Genomic DNA, 22,748 nt, shown 5'->3' with positions numbered 1-22,748 from the left:
TTGATACAAGTTTATTATATGGATTGTTATCCTTATTATTGCTTGAGCATACATTTGATCAGTGTATCATTTCCCAGTGCGAGTCGATGTCAACAAACAATGTAAATATCATGATAGAAAAGGGAACCTGTGGCAAAATGTTATGGGTGTCTGCTCCTTTTATTGTAAGTTTCAGTGCTGCCTTGCTGGTTGGGAAGGCTATGCTACAGATAGTCGTTTTCTAGCCTCAACTCTGTCTAGAGCAGATCCACTTGTAGTTCCCCCTGGTAAGCTAAATCACATTTTAATATACTCAAGGGTATGCTAAATGTTTCAAGTATTGACAATATACTTTCTTTATGTAGGAAAATATTTTCAAGTGGATGTTAGATATCCAAATGCAACTGGATTTCTCGCTGCTAATCGGTGTACGCACTACCACTTGAAAGAGTGGTGAAGAGAAAACCCAATAAACTCTACACATGAGTTGTTCAACCATCGACACTCCTCTCTTAGAAATGTAGTAGAATGTACTTTTGGTATTCTGAAGCAGCATTTTCGAATCCTGAAACATGCAACATCTTATGGTATCATGACACAATCCTATATTGTTTTAGCATGTTGCATACTTCACAATTTCATTACGATAGAGGATGGTCTTCCATCGGAAGTAGGCTATTGATGAGGAAGATGATCGTGATGGGATAGAGGTACCAGTGCTTGAGACATATGGGTTGTCTCACGAGGAGAGTAACGAGTGGGCACAATTTCGAGAAGATATAGCAAGTATGATGTGGGAAGATTACAAATCCCAAGAATAATTGAACTTTTATGGGACAATATGTTTTATTTGATTAAAGTGTTGTATGCATATACAATGATGGATAATTTCCTTTTTCTAATGTTAGTCCTTGTTGCATTCCAATTAAATTTAAAGAACATTAACTTTCAGTTTCAATAATATTATTAGTTTAAATTGTAATATGTTTATACCTATTGAATATGTTAGCCTTGTTGCATTAGGCTGTATTAAAAATTGAAATTTAAAGTTTCTCATCTTCAGTTTTAAATGAAATACAGCAACAAGTAACAAATGATGAAGATTATAAGCCCACTATTATCAAGAGAACAGTGAATTCACTAAAAATCAAATTTTTCTAATGTTAGTTCTTGCTGCATTCCACTTAAATTTAAACAGCATTAACTTTCAATTTCAATCATATGATTAGTTTAAATTGTAAAACGTTTATACCTATTGAATATGTTAGCCTCGTTGCATTAGGATGTATTAAAAATTGAAATTTAAAGTTTATCACCTTCAATTTTAAATGAAATACATCAAGGAGTACCAAATGATGAAGATTATAAGCCCACTATTAACAAGAGAACAGCAAATTCGCTGAAAATCCTATTTTTTTGATGTTAGTCCTTGCTGCATTCCATTTAAATTTAAACAGCATTTACTTTCAATTTCAATCATATGATCAGTTTAAATTGTAATACATTTAAAGCAATGACAACAACATACACTTTGTGAACAGAAATTGTAGAATATGGCATATATTGAGCTCATGAAGAGCATGAATGGACCCGTTAGTGTGAGCCAAATGTATTCTCCCATTAGTTTGAGCGATATGGATGGATCCCTAAGTGTGAGCAGCAAATCCTCTTCTTCTTCAAAGAAGATAATGGTGACAAAATAGATGGAACACAAGTTTATAGACTTGCTCTGAGAACAAGTTCATCTCAGACAAAAAGGTGAAGGTGGTTTTATAAAAGAAGTGTGGACCACCATAGAGAGGACATTCAATGCAAAGACGAACTTGAATCTATCACGGGATCATTTTAAGAATAAACTGAAATCATGGAAAGTAGGATATAGAGTAATGAAGGACTTGAAAAATACAAGTGGGTTTGCTTGGAATGAAGCAACTGAAACTGTAGATGTTGAGGATTCTGTGTGGGATGACCTTTCGAAGGTAGGATGATCTTTTACTCTTTTGATTGAAAAAATATTGCCTTCTTATTTTAATAATGAAAAACTAACCTAATCCATTTAGTTATGCTTACATGTAGAAGAGAGAATTCAAAAATGCAAAAATGTATAAGAGGCCAGCCTTCCAATATTTCAATGAGTTGGCTGTAATTGTCGGCAATGACATTCTTGAAGGGTACGCAGCTACAACACCCGTTGGTGCTGAAGAAGGGCACCCTATGAACGATGCATTCCAGCCACTTGATGAAGATGATACCGGTTGCGGTACACCTCTTGACAGCCAACCAGATTTGGATGAAGAGTTATATCATTCCACTCAGTCAAGTGCAAGTGGTAAGGAACTCCTCCACATCATCATCAAGACGGGGAAAGAGAAAGAAAACAACTCTGGCTGCATCATTGAATGTGATACGCAAAACTATGAAGGAACTCAAATATGGCCTCGATAAGCCTCAAATTGTAAAAATGGATAAATCTAAAGAGGATAATGTTTTGAGTGCCACGTATACCGCTCTCAAAGCCATCCCTGAACTAAGTCGAGGTGTTTTCCTTAAAGCACACGATACCTTCGCGCTTCAACATGAAAGAGCCAAAGGGTTCTTGATGATAAATGAGGCGGAGAGAGTGGATTGGATTGCAATGACATTTGGTTCAATTTTGCTATTTCAGCAACTGCTACTTTCAGCAATTGGCATTGATCATTACATAGTTTAGTTGTTCATTTCATTGGCAGTGGCATGATTGGCATGTAAAGTAATTGTTGTTTATGAGTTGCCTCATTTAATGGTTTTGCATTGATCTCTGATAGCACTAAACTAAAACTCATTACTGAGCACATATTAACTATTTTCCTAAGAAGACTGGCAACAAACTGTTACATAGTTTAGTTGTTCATTTTATTGGCATTGGCATGACTGACATCAAAAGTAATTCATGTTTATGAGTTGCCTATGTTTAATGGTATTGCATGGATCTATACATACTTGATCTATCCATAGTTTAGTTGTTCATTTCATTGGCAGAATTGGCATTGATCAATGCATAGTTTAGTTGTTCATTTAATTGGCATTGGCATGATTGGCATATGAAGAAATTTCAATTTATGAGTTGGCTCTGTTTATGACCTCGTAAACTATTGTTGTTGTACATTTCATTGCTATTGGTATAGATAATCAATGCTTTAACTATGATATATACAAGTAATCAAAGGTAATGACATGAAAGCATTGATCTATACATACTTTATAACATCATAAACTATTATCTCTAGATGAACTATGTATAGATCAGAGCCAAGATTCGCATGGATCTATACATCATCTATCCATAGTTTAGTTGTGTCTATAGATCCATGCCAAGATTGGCATGGATCTATACATACTTGATCTATGCATGATTGGCATTGATTAATACATAGTTTAGTTGTTCATTTCATTGACATTGGCATGATTGACATCTGAAGAAATTCTAATTTATGAGTTGGCTCTATTAAATGGTATTGCATTCATCTCTCACAACACTAAACTGGAACTCATTATTGAACACATATTGACTATTTTGCTAAGTAGACTGACAACAAACTGTTACATAGTTTAGTTGTTCATTTCATTCGCATTGGCATGATTGGCATCTGAAGTAATTCTTGTTTACGAGTTGCCTTTGTTTAATGGTATTGATTGGATCTATACATACTTGATCTATCCATAGTTGATGACCTCGTAAAATATTGATATAGTTGTACATTTCATTGCTATTGGTACAAATAACTTTAACTATGATATATATAGGCAATCGAAGATAACGACATGAAGGCATTGATTTATACATAGTTTATGACATCATAAACTATTATGTGTAGATGAGCTATGTATAGATAAGAGCCAAGATTGGCATGGATCTATACATACCTGATCTATCCATAGTTTAGTTGTTCATTTCATTAGCATGATTGGCATTGTTCATTTCATTGGCATAATTGGATTGATTAGTACATAGTTTAGTTGTTCATTTCATTGGCATTGGCATGATTGGCATCTAAAGTAATTCAAGTTTATGACTTGGCTCTGTTTAGTGGTATTGCATTGATCTCTCATAGCACTAAACTGGAACTCATTACAGCACTAAATTGTTACATAGTTTAGTTGTTTCTTTCATTGGCATTGGCATGATTGGCATACGAAGTAATTCCAATTTATGACTTGGCTCTGTTTAGTGGTATTGCATTGATCTCTCACAGCACTAAACTGGAACTCATTACAGCAATAAAGTGTTACATAGTTTAGTTGTTTATTTCATTGGCATTGGCATGATTGGCATCTAAAGTAATTCCAATTTATGACTTGGCTACTAGAACTCATTACAACAATAAAGTGTTACATAGTTTAGTTGTTCATTTCATTGGCATTGGCATGATTGGCATCTAAAGTAATTCCAATTTATGACTTGGCTCTGTTTAATGGTATTGCATTGATCTCTCACAGCACTAAACTGGAACTCATTACAGCACTAAATTGTTAAAGAGTTTAGTTGCTCATTTCATTGGCATTGGCATGATTGGCATCTGAAGTAATTCCGATTAGTGAGTTGGCTTGGTTTAATGTTATTGCATTGATCTATGACAACACTAAACTAGAACTCATTGAGCACATATTGACTATTTTGCTAAGCAAACTGGCAACAAACTATTACATAGTTTAGTTGTTCATTTCATTGGCATTGGCATCTAAATTAATTCAAGTTTATGACTTGGCTCTATTTAGTGGTATTGCATTTATATCTCATAGTACTAAATTGAAACTCATTACAACACTAAATTGTTACATAGTTTAGTTGTTCATTAAATTGGCATTGGCAAGATTGGTATCTAAAGTAATTCCAGTTTATGACTTGGCTCTATTTAGTGGTATTGCATTGATCTCTCACAGCACTAAATAGAACTCCTTACAGCACTAAATTGTTACATAGTTTAGTTGTTCATTTCATTGGCATTAGCATGATTGGCATCTGAAGTAATTCCAGTTTATGACTTGGCTCTGTTTAGTGGTACTGCATTGATCTCTCACAGCACTAAACTGGAACTCTTACAACACTAAATTATTACATACTTTAGTTGTTTATTTCATTGGCATTGGCATAATTGGCATTTGAAGTAATTCCAATTGGTGAGTTGTCTTTGTTTAATGGTATAGCATTGATCTATGACAACACTCAACTAGAACTCATTATTGAGCACATATTGACTATTTTGCTAAGCAAACTGGCAACAAATTGTTACATAGTTTAGTTGTTCATTTCATTGCCATTGGCATGACTCGCATCTAAAGCAATTCAAGTTTATAACTTGGCTCTGTTTAGTGGTATTGCATTGATCTCTCACAACACTAAACTGGAACTCATTACAGCACTAAATTGTTACATAGTTTAGTTGTTCATTTCATTGGCATTGGCATGATTGGCATCTGAAGTAATTCCAAATTATGACTTGGCTCTATTTAGTGGTATTGCATTGATCTCTCACAGCAATAAACTGAAACTCATTACAGCACTAAATTGTTACATCGTTTAGGTGTTCATTTCATTGGCATTGGCATGATTGGCATCTAAAGTAATTTGAGTTTATGACTTGGCTCTGTTTAGCAGTATTGCATTGATCTATCACAGCACTAAATTGTTACATAGTTTAGTTGTTTATTTCATTGGCATTGGTATGATTGGCATCTGAAGTAATTCCAGTTGGTGAGTTGGCTTTGTTTAATGGTATTACATTGATCTATGACAACACTAAACTAGAATTCATTATTGAGCACAAATTGACTATTTTGCTAAGCAGACTGGCAACAAACTTTACATAGATTAGTTGTTCATTTCATTGGCATTGGCATGATTGGCATCTGAAGTAATTCAAGTTTATGACATGGCTTTGTTTAGTGGTATTGCATTGGTCTCTCACAGCACTAAACTGGAACTTGTTACAGCACTAAATTGTTACATAGTTTAGTTGTTCATTTCATTGGCATCTGCATGATTGGAATTTAAAGTAATTCCAATTTATGACTTGGCTCTATTTAGTGGTATTGCATTGATCTCTCATAGCACTAAACTGGAACTCATTATAGCACTAAATTGTTACATAGTTTAGTTGTTCATTTCATTGGCATTGGCATGATTGGCATCTGAAGTAATTCGAATTGGTGAGTTGGCTTTGTTTAAAGGTATTGCATTGATCTATGGCAACACTAAACTAGAACTTATTACTGAGCACATATTGAGTATTTTGCAAAGCAGACTGGCAACAAACTGTTACATAGTTTAGTTGTTCATTTCATTGGCATTGGCATGATTGGCATCTGAAGTAATTCAAGTTTATGACTTGGCTCTATTTAGTGGTATTGCATTGATCTCTCACAGCACTAAACTGGAACTCATTACAACACTAAATTGTCACATAGTTTAGTTGTTCCTTTCATTGGCAATGGCATGATTGGCATCTAAAGTAAATCCAGTTTATGACTTGGCTCTATTTAGTGGTATTGCATTGATCTTTCACAGCACTAAACTGGAACTCATTATAGCACTACATTGTTACATAGTTTAGTTGTTCATTTCATTAGCATTGGCATGATTAGCATCTGAAGTAATTCTAGTTTATGACTTGGCTCTGTTTAGTGGTATTGCATTGATCTCTCACAGCACTAAATTGTTACATACTTTAGTTGATCATTTCATTAGCATTGGCATGATTGGCATCTGAAGTAATTCCAGTTGGTGAGTTGGCTTTGTTTAATGGTATTGTATTGATCTATGACAACACTAAACTAGAACTCATTACTGAGCACATATTGACTATTTTGCTAGGCAGACTGGCAACAAACTATTACATAGTTTAGTTGTTCATTTCATTGACATGGCATGATTGGCATCTGAAGTAATTTCAGCATGTGAGTTGGCTCTATTTAATGGTATTGCATGGATCTATATAATTGATCTATACATACCTGACTTATACATAGTTTATAACCTTGTAAACATTTGGTACAGTTGTTCATTTCATTGTTAATTAGAGCTATAATTGAACTATACTTACGTGGAATACACCAAGGAGTAGCAAATGATAAATGCTCAATCGTAGAACTTGAGAGCATATACTAATAGAAATGTGTTTTGGCATATGATTGTACAATCCATGATTCTATCCCATGTTATATCTATAGTCCTAATTTTCTTGGATATGTTTTTATCTCTTGTCTTCTTGTCCCTATTTGATTTCTTGTGTATGTTCTTGCTGACAAGATTATCAGAAGTATTGAGAAAGTGTTTTTTTTGTGTTTTTTTTGGTAGATGATTGTACAGTTCATGATTTTGTCCCATGTTATATGTATATTCCTAATTTGCTTGAATATTTTTTTATTTCTTGTCTTTTTTTCCCTATTTGGTTTCCTATGTATGTGCTTCCTGACAAGATTGTCAACAGTATTGACAAAGTGTCTTTCTTTTGTGTTTTTCTGATTGATCCTGATTTGCTAATATTGCGAGACTACAAATGCTGATAAAAAATGAGCTATTTGATGATTGTTTATTGTTCATGTTTGTAAACGGTCAATAGTTTTGATGCCACTCCTTGGTGTATTCCATTAAAAAATAACCAGGTTTTACTTTTTCAAGCATGTTTAGTTTGTATATGCAGGATTGACCATCTAACAATATAGACAGTAATGGGAAGATTGAGCAGCATATGTGAGGGTTGCTCACCGAATGTGGGGCATCAGGGTGTAGAGTGTGGATTTCCCTACATTTTTATATTTAATGGTGTGTTTTCACACCACCATTCAGATCATGGATATTGTTCTTTCCCATTAGTTCATGGATATTGTTTGTGTAGAGTGTGGATTTCCCCTGTTTTCATATTCAACAATGTGCTTTCACCCCACCATTCAGATCATGGATATTGCTCTTTCCCACCAATTCATGCATATTGTTTTTCCATCTTCTATCTCATGCTACATCTAGTACTTCGAATTATTGATCACATTCATAATTTTAACAATGACTAGCTAATCTCCAAACAAATCATCCATGTATGCATTTTATAAGACAGGTTAACATATCATACCATCCCATATCAAATATGATAACAGGCGAGATGGTAACAGAAGATTTGATTCATACCATTATTTTAAAAATCCATTAGCCCACCCAATTTTAACATAATTTTAAATCCCGCCCAAAATTTTGAATCAATATTGTTGTTTGCTTTTAGTTTTGATGAACAAAAATTAGAAATGGAGCAGTCAAATGAAATGGAGCAATCAGCATAGCAGTATAGAAAATCTTCACAAGAGATTGTATGAGTATCTTTGCAATTTCATTAATTTTATTCATTTGATTAGATTTGTTTAGATCTCTCTGCGTAATTTATTGAATGTGTATTATCATTTTGAGTGAATACATTCCAATGAAAAACAAACTAGTTCTGATTGTCAGATCTTAGCTGAGGATAGGCTCTTTGCAAGAGAGAGTCGTATCTGTCTTAAGAGAGAGTCGTATTTGTGTTAAGACAACTCATAGCTAGGACCGTTTCACCCAGATGCTCCAATAGGATGGGCTTGAGAAGACGGTTGGCTGCATCATTGGGATCCAATGCCATGGCTTTGAAAACCTCCAATGTTGCCTCTTTGGATCTAGCTTTCTATTCGTGATTTGCATGTCCTGGATCCTCTACTTTCCTATCATTTTTTCATTCTTGACACAGAATGGGAAATTGTGACAAGACTGGATTCATTGTGCATGAAGAGTTCTTCTGTTAAATATTTTGAAAAAAGATTGTAAGAAAATGTTTAGAAATTTTGATATCCGTTAAACAAATAAATTGGAAGAGAATTGGTGCATTTATATATCTTTTATCTACAAATGCACAGTCAATATTTCTTTTATGATCTGCCACTTTCTACTTCTTCAGTATTTGTTTTTGAATTTCTGCAATTTAAATTGATAAGAAAATGTATATATTTGGCCTTGCTTGTGATCCAAAGGTCTTTTATAGGAAAAATGGTTATCGATGATTGAAAAATAGAGAATTTAGTCTCTTTTTCTCGTCTATGTTTTATTAACATAATATTATGAGCTTTTCAAAAATAAATAAATCTCACCTATCTTATCTTTCACTGAATTTATAAAGATTTTTTTTTTTTATTGTAGGTTATAAAGAAGTAAAGGCCAAAAATATATATATTGTTTTTCTCTTTAGCTTATAAGGAATGCACAAAATTCTAAGAAAGCCAAAAACAAAAGCATAAGATCTTGTAACAAAATTACTAAGTGTGGATTTAAATCAACTTATGCAAATGATAACAAAATTAATTTGTATGAAAAATCTCTCTGCTAACAATTTGCTTATAAAATGAATCTAGTATAGTTGTGGATTCAACCAATTTATGTCATTTTAATCGAGTTCAAAATGATTAAGGTTCAATTTTAATGAATAGAGTCATTTCATGTTTTTTATGATAAAGATTCTAAATTAAAATGGATGTTTAAAAAATTAAGGCAACTCTTTTGGTTGGAGGGAAATTATGTTTCTACCGTAGATTATTTTAACACGGTTTTTTTCTATCTTATTTTATTAACAAATTGGAACTATGTTTTACAAGGTTCTTTGCATTCTTATTAGATTTTTGACATTTTACTGCATTTATTTATAATATATTTGTGAGAAGTTATGTGATCTCAATAACAAATTCAATATAATGTTAAATCAATATTCTTCTTTTATGGATACTATGAACTTGTCTATCTCTTATTCTTTACAAATAATTTCAAATTATTTTGTTTTATATTTTAAAAAATAAATAAGATTCTTTCAAATTTGTGTATGATTGAACATGTTAAATGTTTATTTGTTTAAAATAATAATAATACATTGAGATTAATTATTTAAATAAATGTATATCAAGGTTTTCTCTATATACAACATGTGAAAAATTAGCATAACAAATACTTCAAATCACAATACTTATCTGAAGAAAAACTAACATTTTTGGCCATATACAGTTGTGCAGTTTTGGGAATTCTTGGGTACATGAAAACATTGTGCAGTTTCGTGCATCAAAGGAGCTACATCGAATGAGTCAAATATCGAACAAATATCTTTCTACTCGTTCGACATTCGCAAGTCAAAACTGTGGTGCATTTTCGTGCCTACGCAGGATCACAGGACTGTTTGAAGCGAAAGGACTCCTTATTGCAATCTCGCGATGTTGTGTAGTTTCGTGCGTTGAAGGAGATACATCGAATGAGTCAAATATCGAACGAATATCTTTCTGCTCAATTCGCTATAATACCTAGCAATTATCATCAAGCGGAAATGAAATATAGTCATCTTAGCGACGAGCGATAAAGATATTATATCGCTATATGTCTTAGCAATAAGTGTTTTCAGTTATTGAAAAGGGGAGGATTGTGTTGTGGCAATCAGCGATAGAAAATACATGATCGCTATAACTTATGGTGATGGCAGTATGATCTCTCAAAATGTCACTATATAATATAGCGATGGGTCAAAAGGATCGCACGTTGCATTTGGGGAAAACATGACATAACAATAAGCGATCAAGGCCTGTGTATCGCTATGTGTTATGACGACAAAGCAATATAGGTCGCTATTTAATATAGTGATGGGTTAAAAGGATCGCGCATTGCATTTGGAGTAAGCATGACATAGCGATAAGCGATGAAGGCACGTGATCGCTATGTGTTATGACGACAAAGCAGTATAGGTCGCTATATATTATAGCGATAAGTCAAAAGGATTGCACGACACGTTTGGTATAAACATGGCATAACGATAAGCGATGAAGAGACGTATATCGCTATGTGTTATGACAACAAAGTAGTATGGCTATAAGAAGGATCGCTATAGATCATAGCGATAAGGCAATTTTGATCGCGAATCTCTCTTACAAAAAAATGGATATGGCGATGAGTGTTAGGGTTATCATTGTTTCTATAGTGATAAAAGTGAAAAATGTAATAGATCGCGATTACAAATAATGAGATAACGCAGTCAATGGTGTGTACATGTTTTTCGCCAGGAGTTGCAACGATCAGTTATTTGAATATATTTTTCGTGGAGCAGGTGAGTAATGACTAGAAATGACTGTTGACAGCGATCTCGCTATGTTGTGCAATTTTGTGCATCGAAGGAGATGCATCGAATGAGTCGAATATTGAATGAATGTCTTTTTCCTCATTTGACATTCGCAGGTCGAAAATTGTGGTGCATTTTCATGTCTACGTAGGATTGTAGGACTATTAGAAGCAAAGGGACTCCTTGTTGCGATCTCACAATGTTGTACAATTTCATGCATCGAAAGAGCTATATCAAATGAGTTAAATATTGAATGAATATCTTTCTACTCATTTGATATTCGCAAGTCAAAAACTGTGGTGCATTTTAGTGCCTGTGCAGGATCGCATGACTATTTGAAGCGAAGGGGATCCTTGTTGCGATCTTGCCATTTTGTGCAGTTTCGTGCATCGAAGGAGCTACATTGAATGAACCAAATATCGAATGACTAGTGTTTTGTTCTTTGCTAGAATCACATTGTTATTTGAATGTTGGTATCTGTTTATAATACTTGTGTTTCATAATAAAATAAGATCAAAAATATCTACATCAAATTCCAATTCGAAAATGAGCAACCAAATGCAATAACAGGATATTCTCAGTCATATTTTGTTCCAATTTCAATTTCTAAATCGTCAACCAAACGCAGAATATGAACTTGCATATTCATCTTCCGTGTCAACCGAAAGGTCCAACTATCTTCCCAAAACGCAAAACTAGGTTTTCCAAACCTGGTTATGAAATAATAAGGTTTTGAGCCAAATTCATCTTCCCCAACCAAACGGGGCCTAATAGTAATAGCACTGGTGAGACAACATCTAGCATTGAGACTCATTTATAAAGGTAAAGTCATATTTAAAAGGCCCATACTAAGGTAATGGACAATGGGGCCCGATAAGGTATTGAAATTATTATTTGTACTTTCTCTTTATGGAAATAAAATACTAAAAGTGTAGATTAATATATATATATATATATATAAAATATATGTATATATTTAAATATTCATTTAAATTTTATATTTATTTGATCTATACTATATTGGAAATTATATAATGATTAATATGACTTACAATGTGAATCATGATAATATTAATGAAAAAAATAATTATGTTGTAGGAGCTATTTTGCCTTGATCTTTCTTTTGAGAATGTTCTTGCAGGAAAAAGAGGGAGATTAAGAATCGTGGAAGGACATGTTTGCTTCTACTATTAAGTTTAATGAATGTTTGGAGGTTCAATGGCTGAAAAGAGCAAGTTGGAACTTAGTAAGGAGTCATCAAATTTGATGTGATGCAAAAGTGTTCAAAGATATAAGTGAGAATTTCACATTGTGGGGGGAATAATAACCAATGTTTCAAAGTAAGGAGATGTTCCATGACCCTAATGGGTAGATAAGTACTCGTGAGGTTGTTCTTGTGGGAAAAGAAGGTTGGTGCTTTACGCATGCTATTAAATATTGTGTAGACGATAATTCATAAGTCATTTGATGATCAAGATAAAGTGAGGATCTTGAAGTGAATATCTTTAATGATCAAGATTATGAGTATCTTTCTACATTAAGAGAGAGTATGACACTTCTTCGAAGGCAACGCAAAAGCTTAAAAGATTAATACTCAGAGGGAGTCTAAAAATACATGTGTGTGACTACATGATTTTGATGGGCCTACTCTTGAGTGCCTCATGAGGAAGTATTGACTCATCACTAGAAAATCAAAAGATTAATATAAGATTCAGAGTGAGTTCGATAGGCAATCCTTGGGTGAAGAGAGTTTCTGACAAAGTAACTATAGGACTTGATTTCCAAGGATCATTGTTCAGAAGAAGAAATTTTGAGATGCAATCCCTTGTGGATGATATCTTCTCTATGAGAAGTTCTAAGTAAATTTCCTTGTAATGTGCTCTCCACTATAAGAGAGAAGTCTGAGGTGAAAATTCTTTTTCCACCCTCTAGTAGCAGTTGTGGTTGTTTATGGTGGTTCATGGTGGATATCATGTATGTTACTACATTATGTTGTTATGATATGTAATGAAAGGTGACAATCATTCATTGACATATATAAACAAAAGGTAACTATTATAAAATGGTAATCTATAAATGGTAGACCTGTTATCATGAAAAACTTCATTAAATTGTTGTCCCAGAGTGCTCGTAATCATGACAACGAACAGACAAAAGGTAACCATTGTAAGGTGACAATCTTATAAATGGTAGACCTATTATCATGGTTCTTTGGGCCGGACTTTGTCAAACACCATGATAACCAACTTGTTATGGTTCTTTGGGCCAGATCTTGTCAGAGACCATATAGACCACACTTAAGGTGGTGTTTTTAAAGTTATGGAAATTGCTTCAATTGTGTGTTATGAAAGGTGAGAAATTTAGCCTCAGTGTGAATTGAATATCATATTGAGATGATCTCTTCTTATTCTTGAGAGCATAATGTGTTCTATAAATCCTCCCTAGCTAAGAGGGAGTGTTAAGGTTGTAGCTTCTAATGGATTGATTTTATCATGAGATACCTTGTTGATGGTAAATCATTTTTAAGATAAATATCTTATATATAATATATTATATATGTAATATAATATATATTATATATATCATAGTTCCAAGAATCACGGTGATTCATGCGATTCACACGATTTGGCGATTCGATTCAAGCCAAACGATTTTTTGTGAATCAGTGAATCGAATCAGCGATAAAGGGTTTATGAAATAAGTTACTCACTAAATTTCAAGGGTTTTTTAAATTTTCCGATTCATGGCCGATTCGATTCCGATTCATGGCCGATTCACGATTTGATTCGGCCTTGCCGATTCCGATCCGATTCCGATTCTTGTTACTTTGATATATATTATACATTATATATTATTATATAATAATATAATAACATATTACATATATGCTTAAAGATGAGTTATACATATGGTTATTTATATTATTAGCTAATGATGATTAACTATAGAGACATGTCTCTTCATGAGACATGTCTCCTCCTCTCATATTTATGAGTCTTCAAATCTGCATTTGGAAATCATCAATCACATTGGCAATGATTCTACATTTGAAGAAAACGATCCATGTTACTTAACACCTACTTGTTGAGTTGCATTGCTTCCACACAATCCAAATTCTAAATGAGGTGAACAAGAAAACAATATTGCTTTAGTAGTAGTTACATATACAATTATTCAGAAAATGAGAAAAATGACTAACCTTAATAAAGTTGAAAAAGAATATCCATTTTTATATACAAACAATGTTATATCATTTAAATAATATGAAAATTTAGACAGAAAAATTGAAATTTTTGACCTGTGAATGGGTAAGGCCACATAAGCCTGCTTTCGAAGCACTATATGCTGCAGTGTTTGGTTCACTTTGCAAAGCTCGTGTGCTTGCGATGTTAATTATACTAGACAGACCAGGAGGCATGTATGGCACTACACATTCTGACATGTAATAGGATCCATTCAAATTGACAGAAATAGTCTCTGCAAAAGCTTTCATTGGGTCCTCGGCATCCAAGGAAATAATTGTTTTTGCTGACAAATTAACAGTATCCATGAATTAGGAACAGCTGAGGAAGATTTTAATAAACAAGACATAAGATCTTGAGCAAAGAAATTGTATACTACAGAATAAGGGAAACAAAGATAAACAATACTATTTACAGGTAGAAAATTAACAGAGCAAAGTTAGAAAAACTAATACGCATGCTTGTAGATTCACCAAAACAATTGAGCAATAACAAACTACATATTCTAGATTAAATTTTGGAAATGCCTCAGAAAAATATACAATCACAAATGATATTTTCACAACCTCAAAATATAGTGGACCTGCTAGTTTTATATCTAACCCAGAATAACCTATGGAACACTTTGTCAATCAGCTTGCTCGTAATACTGGCCCACTTTACATTGCCCAAAGTGCTTTTCCTGAAAACTAGACAAACAATTGACTTCAATATGTACCATTGCCTAGCCTGTGCCTACTTTAGAATGTCAAGCAAGATATCATCTCAACAAATTGACTTTTTCGTGTTCCAAACCACAGTACTGAAAGTGAAACCTATGCCAAACGCAAGAACTATAAAAGGACATGTAATAGCCTTCTAATTAAATTTATTTTTGTTAAGATATAGCTTCAGTCGAATTGAAGCCATTATACACACACACACACACACACACACTTACATTCAAATGTTTTATATATCTATTGCCCTTAATTATATATATATATATATATATATATTAAAAGGCATATCGAATAATAAGTGCAATATATATCTCTATGTATTGGTCTCCTCTCATTATTGATACCAAACTATGATTAAGTTATCTCACTATTATTTGGAACAATCAGCAAGCTTTGTATTGGTCAATCCCCACGTAGGGACATGACCCCGTGCTTCTGTATATATTGCAGTTTGCAACTGCTGATGAAAACAACACAAAACGAATACTGTGCATAGTATCCTCAGCACTTCGGAATCTAACTTGACTGCAATAATATATATTAACATTCAGAATTTGTTTATATAAATACAATAGAGGCTCAATCAATATTAATTAAGGATAAGAGATCAAAGTGAGTGCAGATCCAATAATTATATTTAAATCAGAGTTCCAGATTCAATATTACTCCATTGCAGTTACTCTATCAAAGATCCATAGACATTTTCAATTCTAAGCTTATTTGTTTGGATTTGGGGTGTTCCAAGAGTTCCAGATATAACTAATCTTAGTCTCAAAGAGACCAGTGCTTCCAATGTGGTTCAATTGACCAAACATAATAAAAGGTTCACCAGTCCAGCAAATTATCCATGATTCAGTGATACATCATTTGATCCCTCGTATCATAGAGAAGAAGCAAGCAAAGAAAATGTACAATGACGTAATCACTCTACACCGAAGTATGAACATTTTCTGCAAGATGCCGCTAAAGAATAAGTTAATTATTAGTTACTCTATCAGAGATCCATAGACACTTTCAATTCTAAGCTTATTTGTTTGGATTTGGGGTGTTCCTAGAGTTCCAGATATAACTAATCTTAGTCTCAAAGAGTGTGATCATCTACAAGTGCTTCCAATGTGGTTCAATTGGCCAAACATAATAAAAGGTTCACCAATCAAGCAAATTATCCATGATTCAGTGATACATCATTTGATCCCTCATATCATAGAGAAGAAGCCAGCAAAGAAAATGTACAATGTCATAATCACTCTACACCAAAGTATGAACATTTCCTGCAAGATGCTGCTAAAGAATAAGTTAATAATCACCCATATGAGTGATACAAACAAGATGGGAAATCACCTCAAAAAAGATCAACTATGAACTTCTGGATCAGCTTATTTCTATTAGGGTGAAGCTAACGAATCATTGGTCAACACCTATAAGCTTATAACTATAAATGGTTCTCTCCATTGTCAGACCAAGGTGTTTGTGCTTCTGAAAGCCTCCCACTTCTAAGAAACTTTGGGATGATTTCATTCTAGAGAAGACTAGAATAGAAGCTATATAAAAAAATTGGAAGTTGGAATGTAAGATGCATCCTTTTTTTCTCTGGAAGCTGAATATGAGATTTTTGGAGCTAATATAATGATACTGAGCTAATATGATGGTACAAAAAAGAGAGATTTTTTGCAACAATACTGAGAAAATAAACACTAATATGTTGGATATGTGAAATAAAAAATAAAATCTTTGTGAACAAAGCTCCTCCATAATCTCTGAATGAAACTACCAGCAAATCCACTAGGAAAGATCCTTCACTTTCATAGCAGATTTCCCATGTGAAGGTTTTCTTCCTCACAAAGCCCCTGCAAGAATTTCGTTCAGCCAGCAACATCTTTTCATAATTTTTCAAAGCATCAATACCAAATGAGCTCATAAAGTCTATTTATCTATTCCAAATTCCATTCATAAAGTCTATTTATCTATTCCAAATTCCATTCCAAACTTGGGAACTGTAATTTATTTTATTTAATGTAGAACTTTCTTTTGTATCCTACATAAGACACCCTCTTATAAAAGACATTAATTTTAATTTGAAATATTTCATCTTTTTCCCATATGTACTCAATAGATCTACCTTCAAGCTGTTCGGCTTTACAGAAGGAACCTACTCTAATACCAATTAAAGAGCACACGATTATACTGAGAGTAGGGGTGAATCAGTATAATAACAACTTTGTCATTTTGAAACTTTTTATCCAAACAATTGCTTTAATATACTTAAATGTTGAAATAGACAATTATGCACATGAACACAAATACACAATGATTTACTTGGGAACCTAATGCGGGAGAAAACCATGGCAAAATAATTGTTTTTATATAAACTTGTTCTTTTACAAAGATTTGTAGGCTACAACCTACTAGAGGCTCCAACACCTATGCTTATGAGCACCGGCCCACTGGAAGCTCAAACTCCCAGACTTTGCAGGCATCTACCTACTAGAAGCACCAACCTCCACTACTATCTTCATGTGCACAAACCACTATACACAAACTGTTCTTCCACTTTGTCAATGTTGCTTACTCAACTAATGATGGATACATTTAAGCCCTTTTCAATCAATCAAGTCTACTATACACGCTTCTTTGATCTTCCATATGTTCTTCTTTATATTTGTATATTTCATCCACTTTTAAATACATTATGCCTATGGATATTTTCTATTTGTGGTTGGCAAAGCCTTGGCAGTTTGATCATCGTGCAGTAGATGATGGGTATGCAAATACCTATTCTTTGAAAAAGGATGGAGTGTAACATAAGCTAAAGTCATTGAAGGAAACAGAAGAAAAGGTAATGTAGTAATGTCAGAATATGTTTAGTTGATGGAGGAAAGTTCCTAGAAGATATGAGGCATGAGCATAGTGTTTTTCTTTATATCCAAAAGTTGGTAAAGAAGAAGTAGAAGATATACTTGTAGAAGTTGAGTTTCAAGATATCGCCTCCAATAATGTGTCTGATGGATTAACTTAGTGAGAAAGATCTATAATCAGACGGATTTGATTCTAAGAGCCTATTTGCCAAATAGGAAAGCTCACAGAATGACTCCAGTAGAAAGTGAATAATTGAATAGACAAGAACAGGAAGTGTTGTTGACAGGGTTGATTCATGAGAGTTTGAGTCCATGTATTATACCAGCAATATTAGCACCAAAGAATAATGGAGAATGGAGGATGTGTATAGATTCTCGAGCCATCAACAAGATCACTATCAAGTACAGATTTCCCTTGCCACAGATGGATGATATTATGGATTATATTAGTAGATCTATGTATTTTGCAAAGATAGATTTGAAGAATGGATATTGCCAAATCCGGATTAGAGAAGGAAGACAAATGGAAGACAACCTTCAAGACAAAGGAGGGCTTTTATGAGTGGTCAGTCATGCCTTTTGGGCTAACTAATGCATTGAGCACATTCATGCAGCTCACAAACAAAGTATTGGAAGAGTTTTTAGGTAAGTTTGTCCCTGTTTACCTAGATGATATTTTGATCTTCAGTAAGGCATTCGAAGAACATATAATGCATACTCCTAGGGTCTTTGAGAGATTAAAGTGTTGATTTTAATCAGATGTATACGAAGATGATATGTCGCGATTATATCTTTCTTTGCACTTATCAATTTTTGTACCTTACAAGATACTTGGATCATCATTAAATATATAACAGTGTGGAGACATGTCTCCTGTAGGGACATGTCTCATGACCGATCATTAACTAATTGTTATATCAAACTCAATCAAGTATGTGTATATTTAATTATATACATATGCAATATGAAATATATATGTATACATTATTGATAACCATAATCATAGCAATATATAGAAGAAGAATAGTAATCAAATGATTTCATCAATAGGAATAATTCAATCAAAGCTACAATTCATTGATGCTCCCTCTTAGATAGGGAGGATAATTTTTATCCAAATAAACAATACAGTATACTTTGTGAGAGAAGAATATGACCTCAGTATGATATTTGAGGTTATGGTATATCCACAAATATCAAATGACATCCACCATAATAGATGTTAACCTCATGGTGTCATCAGGAGTGTGGTGTGTTCATGAATATCAACCATAAGATATTCACCATGCTCATCTTTTCTGGTATGTGCACTAGCATCAAGTCTCATGATGCCTACCAAAGAAGATATCTACTCATGGCATATCCATGGATGCTACATCTCATAACCTCCACCCTGACATATCTCAATAATATAGCTCATTGTCGTTGCACATTAATCAGTTAATATTATGTAAGGGATATGAACTATCATGATATATCCATAGATATCAACCATTTGATACCAATCATGTTAGTAGGTTTCCATAGACATCAGCTCACACGATATCCTCCAAACCTAGGAGATTGTCACCTTATAATGATGGTAAGATGTACAAGTGTTCATCATTGAGAGATTGTAACCTCTTAATTATGTTCGCAGGGGGCCATTAATCATTCTACCAATGAAGTCATGGACTCACACACATGACATCTGCCATGAAAAAATATCAAAGGGTGAATCCACCATGGCTCAATCTAGAGGGTGAAAGAAAAGAAAGGATTTTCCCCTCAAAATTTTCTCTCAAAGGGAAGAATGTATAAAGATACAATTAGTAGATCTTTAATGCTGAAATTCATTTTCAGCTAAAACTTCATTTTCCAAAGTATCAAGGTTATCCTAGAAGTACACAAACTTGCCTCTAGATCAAGGCTTGAGGAGAATGTTGATTGTCTATTCTTCGGCGATAATGTACTTGAATATCAGCGAAACCATCTCGACATCGTCTACTGCCTTTGAGTCAATATTGTCGGATGTTAACAAATGTAGATCCTTAAGTTCCTCCATTTATCATAGAGGCATGTTGTAATATCCACCTCTAATGATAAAATGTGATATAATTGAATTTGATATTAAATATTATTAAATAATAAATATTATACATTACATTAAAAATATTAGATTATAAATTGAATATGTTATCTACAACTAATAATAATTAAAGATGCCATACAAGAAGTTAATTAATCTATTCCTATAATATCTTATACTACTTTTTATATTCACTTATATATACTAATATACTAGATAAAACTAACAAAACTAAATAAACTAAATAACCCTAACTAATGATATGTCCTTTCATATGATGCGATCATTCATAGACCGCAATAATTCATAGACCTCGTGCTATAAGTACAACGTCACACAAATAGGAAAGACACAGGAAAAATAGGAAATTTTTCATATTAAACTTCAAGTTTCTTAATGGCCAAACCTTGGAGGTATAAGTCCATGCAAATAAATGCATCTCAAGTTAGCAAAAAGTAACAAGAAAACAATATAAAATGGGAAGCAAATAGTTTGATTTCAAACCCCAAGAATTACTAGCAATACAATATAAATAGTGCTCGGGTTCATACAAAGTCAGCAACTTGACACCTATACATAGTAAGTATAATTTATGTTTTGAATTTAACTTTCACCTATGTGGATATCATGGTCACACAAATCAACGGACCTACGAAGTGTGCATCTATATATTTTATATAGTAGTGCCAGCCAATGAAGATAATGGACTCACTATTATACATATGTTTATGATATATGATTGAATACTTATAGAATCAATATTTAAGATTTATATGGAATAACCATTATCACAAATAATAAAATAAAATCATCTCTTGTGGTATTCTCCTATAAATGATAGTTTAATCCTCAAATATTGTTATCTCTAATATTACTACTAACGATAGAAATGTATACAATATTACCAAGGAGGGGCTTGTATAAATCCAATCTAGTGGATCTTTTCCTAATAGAGAGTAGGGATCAGCGTCGCAATAAATGGTTATGAAAGGGGCTTGGACCTATAAACTTTGAGGGAGTCCATAGATGGTGTCTAGGTAACTTGTATAACATGTGTATCCTTAAATCATAAATCTAAACAATAACATCATTTGTTAATTAAAAGGACTATTATAAATATTAGAATTGATTTAAAGATATCATTTATAATGGACCTGAACTGGAGCATTACAGTAGTATCAGAGCATGATCTTGCCATCCTCCAAGGTGGATAAAATAACATTTCAATAATGAAAAGATCAAACTATTGAATACAAGTGATTTATTGTTAAGATGGGAGTGGTAAATTAAATCTCCTCGAGATAGATCCCAAGATGGGTAAGGAGATGGTTCCAATGCCTTGAGAAAAGATTCCAAGATGGGTGAGGACATGGTTTCGAATGCCTTGACGAAAGAGTCCAAGATGGGTAAGAAGATGATTTTAAAATCCTTGAGGAAAGTGTCCATGATGGATACGAACATGCAGTCCCATCCTTCTTAAAAAGGTCAAGTAAGGAGCAAAGAGAACTTGTATTAAATATGATAACAATCAAATCTATTAAAGATTATTCATTACTTTTATCTTAAATGCACAAATCTATCTATATATTTGAGACAATCATCAAGAAACCCTAACAAGACTTTGAAACTATTAATATCATATTTCAAGATATCAGTCAAATTATGTGTGAAACCATTTAAGACAACTCAACACCTTAAACATATTAAAAGGGAATCCATCCTATATTCACTCATGTAATTAAATCACTCATAAAATTAATTCTTAAACTCTCAATAATATCCTCAAATTCAGACTTGGAACTTAAATCAAAGCCATGGATAAGTTGTGATCTTGGCAATCTAATGAAAATTGGAATTGCTTGAGGACAAGCAATTTTGAGAGGGTAGGACTGTAATATCCACCTCTAATGATAAAATGTTATATAATTGAATTTAATATTGAATATTGTTAAATAAATATTATACATTAGATTATAAATATTAGATTATAAATTGAATGTGTTATCTACAACTAATAATAGTTAAAGATGCAATACAAGAAGTTAATTAATCTATTCCAATAATATCTTATACTACTTTTTATATTCACCTATATATACTAATATACTAAATAAACTAAATAACCTTAACTAATGATATGTCCTTTCATATGATGCAATCATTCATAGATTGTGATAATTCATAGACCTCGTGCTATAAGTACAACATCGCACAAATAGGAAAGACACCAGAAACATAGGAAGAAATTCATATTAAACTTCAACTTTCTTATTGGCCAAACCCTAGAGGTATAAGTCCATGCAAATTAATGCATCTCAAGTTAGCAAAAAGTAACAAGAAAACAATATAAAATGGGAAGCAAACAGTTGGGTTTTGAACCCCAAGAATTACCAGTTGTAAAATAATAAAATATAAATAGTGCTCGGGTTCGTACAAAGTCAGCGACCTGACACTTATACATAGTAATTATAATTTATGTTTTAAATTTAACTTTCACCTGTGTGGATATCATGGTCACACAAATTAACAGACCCCACGAAGTGTGCTTCTATATATTTTATATAGTAGTGCCAGCCAATGAAGATAATGGACTCACTATTATACATATGTTTATGACATATGATTAAATACTTATAGTAATAGAATCAATACTTAAGATTTATATGGAATAACCATTATCACAAATAAAAAAATTAAATCATCTCATGGGGTATTCTCCTTCTATAAATGATAGTTTAATCCTC

The 22,748-nt window shown here is 33.0% G+C and overlaps 1 protein-coding gene across 1 annotated transcript in view; it reads right to left on the bottom strand.

Annotated features, from left to right (window-relative positions):
* The window catches only part of LOC149540903 (uncharacterized), a 158,035-nt gene that overhangs the window by 81,809 nt on the left and 53,478 nt on the right, over positions 1–22,748 (bottom strand). Inside the window, exon 4 of the mRNA XM_089799759.1 lies at positions 14,416–14,645. Coding sequence (XP_089655885.1) covers positions 14,416–14,645 — 230 coding nt within the window. The remainder of the gene's footprint in view (positions 1–14,415; positions 14,646–22,748) is intronic.

This window comes from Cupressus sempervirens, chromosome 9, assembly GCF_028749045.1.
Source record: "Cupressus sempervirens isolate cs-2001-9-10 chromosome 9, ASM2874904v1, whole genome shotgun sequence".
Classification (NCBI taxonomy): Eukaryota; Viridiplantae; Streptophyta; class Pinopsida; order Cupressales; family Cupressaceae; genus Cupressus; species Cupressus sempervirens.
Note: the sequence above shows the minus strand (reverse complement) of the source record. Positions and strands in the feature narration are given on the sequence as shown.